The sequence below is a fragment of the Carettochelys insculpta genome, chromosome 1 (genome assembly GCF_033958435.1).
Source record: "Carettochelys insculpta isolate YL-2023 chromosome 1, ASM3395843v1, whole genome shotgun sequence".
Lineage (NCBI taxonomy): Eukaryota > Metazoa > Chordata > Testudines > Carettochelyidae > Carettochelys > Carettochelys insculpta.
In genome coordinates, this window is record NC_134137.1 from 12,494,685 (window position 1) to 12,504,052 (window position 9,368).

The window sequence follows — 9,368 nt, forward strand, 5'->3', positions numbered from 1 at the left end:
TCATTGTTATGTTCTTGTCTTCTCTCCTGTGCAGCTGGGGATTCACAGTGTTCTATGAGAATGAGAAGCATGAAAAGCAGCAGTGGTAAGCGCCGTGGCGGGCCGGGGCCCAGTGGGACTTTGCTGGAGGAGGGCTGTTGATTAAGCTTAGCCATGCACAGTCCCCAACACGCTGGAGTTCAGGCAGACAGGTTCGAGGCGGAGCTCGTTCTGGAAACGGAGCCGTGCTCTCGTACCACAGGGGTTCAGGGACTCCCTTGCTGCAAGAGGCGAGGAATCGTTTCTGCATAGAAATGTGCCTGGGCCAGGATCTGGCAGCCTTGCCTTGCCTGGTGATCGCTGAAACAAATTCATCAGCTGCTGGGCCCTCACCATGCCACAGACTGTAACTGCTTAAACCCCCCACCTGTGAGGCCAATCACTTGAGCTGAATGAGGATTAATATTGACAGTATGGGGTCTATTACACACAGTCCAGCCATTCTGATTCTGTCCAGGAGAGAGGAGGGAGCCCTGTTATCTCTCCTCCCCGAGCAAGCTCTGCAAAGCATAGCTTTATTTAAAGGAGCTAGGACCCATTTCACCAGCCAGCCAGCCCTGTAGATTGTCTCCCTCTGGCTCTGCCTGTCCAGCTGTCCTCTCCATCAAATTATCTAGCATGTCTGGAGCAGCTTTCATCACCAGACACTCCAGATGTTCTCTGATCGCTAATGATGGTGTCAGGAACAGATCACTGAGCACACAGCTGTTTATGATTAATGATACCGTGTACGTCTGCAGCCTGACAGCTAACGGCTACCTCGCAACTTCCTAAAATGGGGCCGTATCCTGAGAGGTGCTGGGAGCCCGGGAACACTGGGGCCTGATTCCAAATGCCTAACGGCCTTGGTTTCCAAGCTGCTGCCAAGGCCAATCAGGTTTCTCACTCAAAGCAGTTGGATCCAGGAGCCAGAGTCAGTCTGTCCCTGGTGCAAACCAACACATGCTGGAAGGGGAACCTGATGGCCGCAGGGGAAGCACTGCAGGGTCCCAGCTCTTTGCAGAGTCCTGCAGCACTGCCCAGAGCTGGAGCCAGTGCATCTGGCAGGCCCGTGTTGTTCCCTTGTGCCCTGCCCTGGGTGGGAGCCTTCCTGCTGCAGTGCAGAGGCAGCATGGATTTTGAGCCAGTGTGCCGGGCTGCAGGGCTGGTCATGTTTCCCATGTGCCATGGGTTTGCATTGCGGGGGGCTTGCAAGGGGCTGCCTCCCTTGTGTTGGGGAGGGCTCGTTTCCCTGCTCACGTCCCCTCCCACCCTCACCTCCCCTTTGATCTCCCCCCAGGTACCTGTGCTGCGATACCCAGATGGAGCTGCGGGAGTGGTTTGCCACCTTCCTCTACGTCCAGGTACCGCCTAAGCTGCAGGCGGCCCCTCTGCACATCCTCCAGGGTCAGGAGGGGGTATGGGAGGCAGAGAAGGGCCTTTCCTCGGGGCTCAGATACAGCCCCAGCTGAATGGGGAGGCCTGGGCTGTGGCCACCTACTGCTACCACCTCCCCGTCCCGTAGATAAAGGCTGGGTGGCATCTCTCCCACAGTCATGCTACCGGTTGGATGGCATGGGGGCATTTCACAGCCCCGTTTCCAGCACAGCTGAAGCTGTCCCCAGTCTGCGCCAGAGCAACACACTCTGTGGCCCTCGGCAACTCCCTTAGCCGGGCTGGGCCTCAGTTTGCCCCTCCGTACAATGGGTGGGAAAGAAGAAACACAGCAATGATCTGACAGGGGCCAGATAAGTACCTAGGCAGTCTCTGAGCAGGTGCGTTGGAGAGGGTCATTGTTCTGCTGAGCCACTGGAGCTTCGGCTGAGGTGGCCCTGAGCCCAGTTCCTCGGGGATGGGAGCTTGCGCACCATTGCCATGGACTCTGGTTGCTCTCTCGGGGGCAACAGGCAGAGCAGAGCCAGAGGACTGAGTGGAACATGGAGGCCTCAGGGTCAGAACACAGGCACGTTGGCCATGCTGTAGCGAGGACTCCGGCGCTGCTCTGCCTCTGAACAAAAGAGGCCCCGCCCACCGGCACTTTGAGATCCCAGGCTTGTTCCAGCAGCCCAGGCTGTGCACTCACTGCCTCTTCTCCCTCCCTCCCAAGAATGGCGGGAACGTGTGGCCTTCCGAATCCTCCAAGGTGCGGGCGTCGCGGACGCAGCAGGACTCCAGGTTGGGTAACATCTCACTCATCCCTCTGCGGGGCAATGAGAATGAGATGAGGAACAGTGTGGCTGCTTTTGCTGCTGATCCGCTAACTGTGAGTGACAACCAATCGGTGCTGGGTTTCTCGGGGCAGAGAGCAGCATCTCCCTGGCTTGTAGCATCACGCCTGCCGAGTGGGTGGGACGAGAACAGGGCAGGGGGTCTCCATGCCCGAGGGCTTCCACGAGAGCCAGATCCATATGCAAGGGCTGGGATGGAGCTGGTGAACACGGAGCATCTTCCACGGTCAGGCCCCTGTCCTGTTCTGAGCGCTGCCCGAGTCTGTGGCAGAGACCACACAAAACCAGGGCGGAGGGGGAAGGGTCCTTCTCGGCCCTTGCTGAGAAACCGCCCCCAGCAGGTGCTGGGTGCCATTGTCCTGAGCTGGGAAGCAGGTACCGGCAGGTGTGATGCAGCTCAGTTGATTTTTCCTAGTCGTTGGGGTGGGTGCTATGAAATGCCTTCTCAGTCACAGATCAGCTCCCCGGCCCTCTCCTGTGTGTGTCTTGCTCTGGGCTCTGTCCACGCACAGCAGCAGCACCAGGGCTGCGCGACAGGCTTCTTTCACAAGCCTCTTCCACAAACGTGCAAACCTCACGATTTGCCTTGAGCAACAAGGCCCGATCCAGCCGGCGGCAACTCAGATGAGGACTGGCTGGGCGTGGGCAGTTGGCAAAAAGCTGGTTGTCATCTGACTGCCAAGGGACTGCCGCTGGGGGCCTTATTGCTGTTATAAACCTGACCAGAGGCTGTTCTGTGGGCCCCTCAAAGCAGCACGTCAGGGTCTTGTTAGGCTAGCAGATGAGCCGTCTCTCTCTCTTTCTCTTACACATGCACGAGCCATCTCTCTCTCTCTCACTCTCACACACACACACACACACGCATCTTCACACTGGGCCACTCACTGGCCTCTCTGTGGAGAAGCCTGTGGCTGAACGGGCCTCTCTAGAGGCGTGAGCTCAGAGATGGGCTGTGGCACATCGACCAGACGCCCTAGGAGAAGCTTACTCCGCTGCTGTTTCTGTGCTGTGGGTGCGGAACAGACCGACCTTCCAGCACTGAACTCACAATGCCCACAGGCACACATCCGTTAGCACTAGTGCCTTTGTTTGGAGATCCAGGCCCTGCCTTCCCTCAGGTTTATAATGGGAGCTGCGCTGGGACAGCTCTGTGTGGTGGGATGCGTCCGGCTTGTGGCTTGGCTTGTGGCGAGAGATGCCTGCCAGCTCCCTGCCCTGGCAGTGCTGGGGCCCGGGCGGACGCTGCTTCGTGTTTGCTTCCCCTCATCCGCTCTTGCTTGGTGCAAGAGTTTGGGGCTAACCCCGGAGCTGGCAGCCGTGTGCTGTCTCTGTGCTGCAGCCCTAACTGTGTGGTATTGAGGTGGCTGGTTCAGCCCCGCACGTCAGGCAGTGGCTATGGGAGCATGTGGGAGCCTTAGGCAGCCCAGATCCCCCCATCAGGAAACACTGACACCGACGGTGTCTGGAAGGCTGGCACTGTGCTGTCAGCGTTGCTGAACCGAGCTCAGCCCGTGCCTGGGGGCCATGGTGACAGGCACCTTAGAACGGTGTGTAGGAGTCCAGTTAAAAGCCAGGCTCCTAGGCTGGCTGATGCTAAATTGCTCCCTGTGCATCAGAGGTTCAAATCCTGCCCTGACCACGCAGGGCTGTTCACTGCTGCAGGGTGGAGGTAGAATGGATGTGGGTTGGGGGGAGATGATTAACCCTGCCACGGCCTGCGTTTCTGGGGTGCTGAGTGCCCACGGCTCCAGGGAGAGCCCCACATGATTAACCCTCTGCCCTCATACACATCAGTGACTTCCTCCTCACCAAGCCAAGGTGAGGCAGGCTGGCAGCATTAGCCCCATTTGACAGGTGAGAAAACTGAGGCAGGGAGTGCTTAAGTGACTTGCCTGGGGAGGCACAGCAAATCTGGGCAGGAATAAAATCCATGCCGTCTGGTTTGTGCTCTAACCGCTATGCTAAGCTGCCTGTGGGTGTGGTTTAATTCCTAAAAGGACGGGGCTCCCTTTTACCTCCCCACCCCACCAGCATGCTCAGGAAACCTCTCTTCAGGCTTTGAGGTGCTGAGTATGTTGAACCAGGGGCCAGTTGCCAAGAGCTGTTCCCCACTTCCCAGGGTGTTGGGACTCTGCAGGCCCCTTGTGCGTTCACTCCGAGAGCCTTGTGCATTGCGCATGGAGGGGCTTGACCTGGCAGTCTGGGAAACAAGTCTCTAAGAGCCAGGAACAAAAGGAATCCCGAAAGACCTCATAGGGTAGTCACAAAACCAGGGTCAACGCTTCACCCTCTCCCACACCCAGGCTACTAAGCCATACTGCTTCACAGGAAGAGGGGAAACTGAAGTGAAGTTAACCTCTTGTTCCCCAGGGTGCACCCTGGTCTAACCCTAACCCTTTTCCCAACCCAATGGGCACAGCAGTGTTAGATACTTAGCGTCACCACTGGGCACCGTTTCCTGTATGCTGACCAGTTGGGCAGCCACCCAGGAGAGATTCAGGTGCCACTTAGCAGAGCACCCACGGCCGGCAGCTCGTGCATCTATGGGTGGTGCACATCCTCACAGGCCTTGGTGCACACACCAAAATTTATTCCACCCACGGATGGAAAACCTTAGCGGGACTCCTGCCACCAGGCCGCATCGGAGAAGGAAAACTAACCCTCTCGCCCTGTTTTGTCTCTCTCCAGCTTCTCTGAAATGTACGAGCCAGAGGCCTAACACCTCAGGTAATTCAGACCTGCCTCCCTGGGTGCTTGTTTGTGGTGCTCTGGCTCACTCCTTTTCGCACCAGCGCCTGCTGGGGGATCTTCCCAGTTGCAGTTAGGTGACCAGAACTACTCCAGATCCACTTCGTCTCCCCTAGCGAGCTCCAGCTTCCAGCCTACCCGCTCCATCCATCCAAGCTGCCGCTGTGCGGAGGAAGCTGTAGCATGGCCAGTTGGGGGGTCTCTGTATGAGAGGTGTGACCATGGAAGCTCTCGTTTCCATTTCGATCCCTGCTGCTCCTGGCCAGGCTCTCGGGGGGGCGGCTCAAAGCAGGAGGTCTGGGCACCTGAGCTCTGGTTACTGCCTGAGCTGAGTGATCTGTGAGCTGACAGGCAGGGCATCGGCATTTTTGGCCTTTGATTTTCTCCAAACCATTCCAGGGAAGCCGAGTCAGAGCCAGGAGCTAATCTAGATTCCCAGTCCCTTCCTGAACCCCCATGACCATGCCACCCTCCCTTTACTGCCGCAATGGGCCCATCTCCACTGGAGCAGAGCTCCAGACCGCACAAGGTAGAGAAAGCAACCCTGACTGTGTGAGACATGAGCCGGGAGGGCTAGCCGGAACGAGCAGGACAGGGAAAGCTCCTCGGCTGGCCTGTGGTTTCTCTCCCCGGAGTCAGCCTGGTGTCTCTCTCTTTGTCCCAGGTGCGTTTGTGAGATCGGCGAGCCAGCCCACGAGCCCAGGTGCAACCAACTCATGTCATGTTGTCCCTGCTCCCCCAGCGCGGTCTGCACAGAGATGGTGGGCGGGGGGATCTCAGAGTGCACGCCAGCCCCAGGATCTCATCACCTCTGTGTCCGGCAAAGCCAGCAGCAACAACAGAACAATAAGCGGCCGGGGTTTGTTTAAGGGAAGCTAATCCATTGGCAGAGCGCACAGGGCCCTGGAGCTGCTTCTACAGGGTGAATTACTGAAGAAGACCCCACTTCACCATCACCATCACCTGGCTGGCTGTCGTCAAATCCCAGAGACGGGAGGCTGTGCTGGATTGCACTGTTCTGTACTCATCACCTGGAAGCATTTCTCCGGGGATATTTAAAAAAACTATCCCTTTCTCTCTTGGAAACCGCAAGGCAGCCAGGACCATACAGCGAGTCATGGAAAAGACCTTCCCACAAGGGTGCTTCTGCTGGTGGAAGCATTCTCCCAAGGGAGAATGGGGGGTGAATCCCGGCTGTTCTGTATCACTACTTTAGAGAAGGGCCAAGGCCAACCCACAGGGGAACTGGCGGAGGGCCCCCATCACTGCCGCTGCGCTCTCGGATCCACAGCCCGCTGCTCTCCTCTCAGGCTGCTTGGAAGACCACGCGTGACCACGTGGGCCTTTGCGAGTGGGACGTTGGAGTGGGGAGAAGCCAGTGCCCAGCTCTGGGGAGGGAGAGATGGGGGGGGGGGCGGAGTCACAGCTGGAGTGCCTGGTGGGACGCCGAACCAGCCTCATGTTGAGCTCGGAAGGGGTTCGCTTACCCTGGGAGTCCATTGCTGGCTGGTGTATAGGAAGGCGCAAGCTGTGTCCGCTGCGGGCAGGAGGACGGCGGGAGGGGTCAGTGCTAGCGTGTTCAATGGCATCTTTTACTGTTAATATTAAATGCCTGGGGAAGTCAGTGTGGTGGTGTCCTTATGATTCTGGACAGCAGGGCAGGGCAGGGGGCAGGCAGCCGGAATGCAAGAGGCCAAAGCTGGGGATGGTCTGTCCCCTGCAGGCTGCAAGCTGTGATAAGGGGTGCAGGCAGAGGGGATGGGGTGGCAGTTGCTTCTGCTAGAGGTGAAGCTGGAGGAGCATGAGCCCATTGTGTGAGGGCCCCAGGCCAAGATGGAGAAGCAGCAGCCCACTTCATTGAGCCTTTAAATCAGGACACAGAAAAAGAGGCCAGGTTTTGTCTCCGTCAGAGTTCAAAAGTGGATGAACAGGCTGAGCAACGTGTCCCTAATGCACATAACCAGCAAGCCAGAGTGTTCTCCAGGTGACTAGCCACATGTTTAATAGCCTCCGTGTTCTTTAAAAGCCCAGGAGATTCCAGACCGAAAAAACTGATGTGGAAAGAACATTATAGCTGCATGGTCAAAAGCCAGGAAATACCAAAAGTGAGGCTGTCCCGGCAACCCTAACTCTGCCCCGGAACATGTGCATCGTAGTATAGTCTTTAATTATGTGTTCAATGTCGTTTTCGCTCCAACCCTCTGCCCCCATCCCTTCTTTGGTGAAGAAGGCAGGGAATACACAGCCAGCAGCTGTCTCGTTTGCCCCATGCCATGCAACTTGTGCCCTGCATGAGGAAGACGCTGTGATCAGACAGATAACGAGTATATTCTACCCCATGTCCAGTGGGCAGAGTTAAGGTTATGCAGCAATCTTAAACACACAGTCTTAATGTAAGCTTCTTTTTGGTGTGGAGTAGAATGAGGATGTCCTGTCGACGGAGCACCTTGCAGCTGGGGATTGCAGAGCACTTTATGAAGGAGGAGAAGTGTAATAGTACTTTCTCTGGGCTCCCACTCTAAAGAACAGGCCAGATGCATGATTTGGAAAACCAAAGTTAGAATTAAGCACAGCCATTTATGCCGTTAACCTGTGCCAGGAGCCACAGGAGTCATACGCATTTTGCACTTCCTTAGCATCTTTTGCACAAGGAGCTCTAAGCATTTGTACAGCCCCATCTTTAGGGTTAGATGCAGGGGCACAGGTCCTGACTCCTCCCACACGCACTCAAATGTAACCAGCTTCAGGACAGGTCCCATCTGCTGTTTAACACCAGCATTGGACGCCACTGCAGGACAGGAAGCGAAGATGAAAGCTTTATCCCACTGAAGTTCCAGGGGGAGTTTAAGGAGACCAGGTGGAATGATCCAAGTAGAAGTACACCCTGGAGCCAGGTCTTAACACCCCCTGCTCTTGCAGAAGGGACTCAGGGAAAAGTGCCAGGCAATCTATGGGCAGTGCAGGAACCTGGATTTTTTATGCAAAGAAGCAGAGAGATCAAGGTGATGAGTTGCTGAGAAATTGCATCTCCTGTTGGCTATGGAACTCTATCCCATCCTGGTGGACAATAATCCAGCCTCAGCTATTCAGGCTTTCATCACCCGTCCTCTGGATTACAGCAATAGGATGTACCTGGGCATGCAGCCTTCAGGACTTCAGGAAGTCCAGCTAGCATAGGCAGTTGCAGCATTTCTTCTTAGCACCATGGGCCACTGCACATCCATCAGACCTGTTCTTTGCTTCCCACGCTGGATAAAGATGTACGGACCTGTGATGGGGTGGACTAAGACCTGATGCCCCCTTCAGGAGGCCAGAGGCCTTGCCATACTCCATCCTCACGAGAGGAGCAGACAAGAGGTCCTCCAGGCAGGACAGAGTGTCTGTCTCTGCTGTAGCCAATCAGGGCCCAGCAGGACAATATAAAAGAAGCTGCTGGGCTAAGCCCTGGTGGTTTCTCTTAGGGGCTCAATCCAGGCAGGTTTCTGTGGCTACGTCTACACGTGCACCCAACTTCGAAATAGCTTATTTCGATGTTGCGACATCGAAATAGGCTATTTCGATGAATAACGTCTACACGTCCTCCAGGGCTGGCAACGTCGATGTTCAACTTCGACGTTGCTCAGCCCAACATCGAAATAGGCACAACGAGGGAACGTCTACACGGCAAAGTAGCACACATCGAAATAAGGGAGCCAGGCACAGCTGCAGACAGGGTCACGGGGCGGACTCAACAGCAAGCCGCTCCCTTAAAGGGCCCCTCCCAGACACACTTTCATTAAACAGTGAAAGATACACAGAGCCAACAACTAGTTGCAGACCCTGTATATGCAGCACGGACCCCCAGCTGCAGCAGCAGCAGCCAGAAGCCCTGGGCTAAGGGCTGCTGCCCACGGTGACCACAGAGCCCCGCAAGGGCTGGAGAGAGAGTATCTCTCAACCCCCCAGCTGATGGCCGCCATGGAGGACCCCGCTATTTCGATGTTGCGGGACGCGGATCGTCTACACGTCCCTACTTCGATGTTGAACGTCGAAGTAGGGCGCTATTCCCATCCGCTCATGGGGTTAGCGACTTCGACGTCTCGCCGCCTAACGTCGATTTCAACTTCGAAATAGCGCCCAACACGTGTAGACGTGACGGGCGCTATTTCGAAGTTAGTGCCGCTACTTCGAAGTAGCGTGCACGTGTAGACGCAGCCTGTATGGCCAGGAGACCTGCAGCACTTTGGGCAGCTCTGAGTGCCAGTTGAAGTTAGATCAGGTCAAGGCCCAGGCCGGTGGCTGAGGTCTGGCCACAAGCCTAACCCAATCACCAAGAGCACCAAGTACAGGGCTAGTCAGAGCTTAAGCCACAGCCTTGGGGATGATCAGCCGAAG

At 56.3% G+C, this 9,368-nt stretch overlaps 1 protein-coding gene across 11 annotated transcripts in view; it reads left to right on the forward strand.

Annotated features, from left to right (window-relative positions):
- Positions 1-5,793, forward strand: part of ARAP1 (ArfGAP with RhoGAP domain, ankyrin repeat and PH domain 1) — a 225,839-nt gene extending 220,046 nt beyond the window's left edge. For 10 of the 11 annotated variants that reach the window (XM_075017270.1, XM_075017578.1, XM_075017393.1 and 7 more), the window contains 5 exons: positions 35-85; positions 1,319-1,382; positions 2,126-2,281; positions 4,935-4,973; positions 5,659-5,761. In XM_075017270.1, coding sequence (XP_074873371.1) covers positions 35-85; positions 1,319-1,382; positions 2,126-2,281; positions 4,935-4,943 — 280 coding nt within the window. In that variant the 3' untranslated portion in view covers positions 4,944-4,973; positions 5,659-5,761. Of the gene's footprint in view, positions 1-34; positions 86-1,318; positions 1,383-2,125; positions 2,282-4,934; positions 4,974-5,658 lie in introns of all 11 variants that reach the window. The other variant, XM_075017667.1, reaches the window with a different exon arrangement.
- Positions 5,794-9,368: the final 3,575 nt, after the last annotated feature.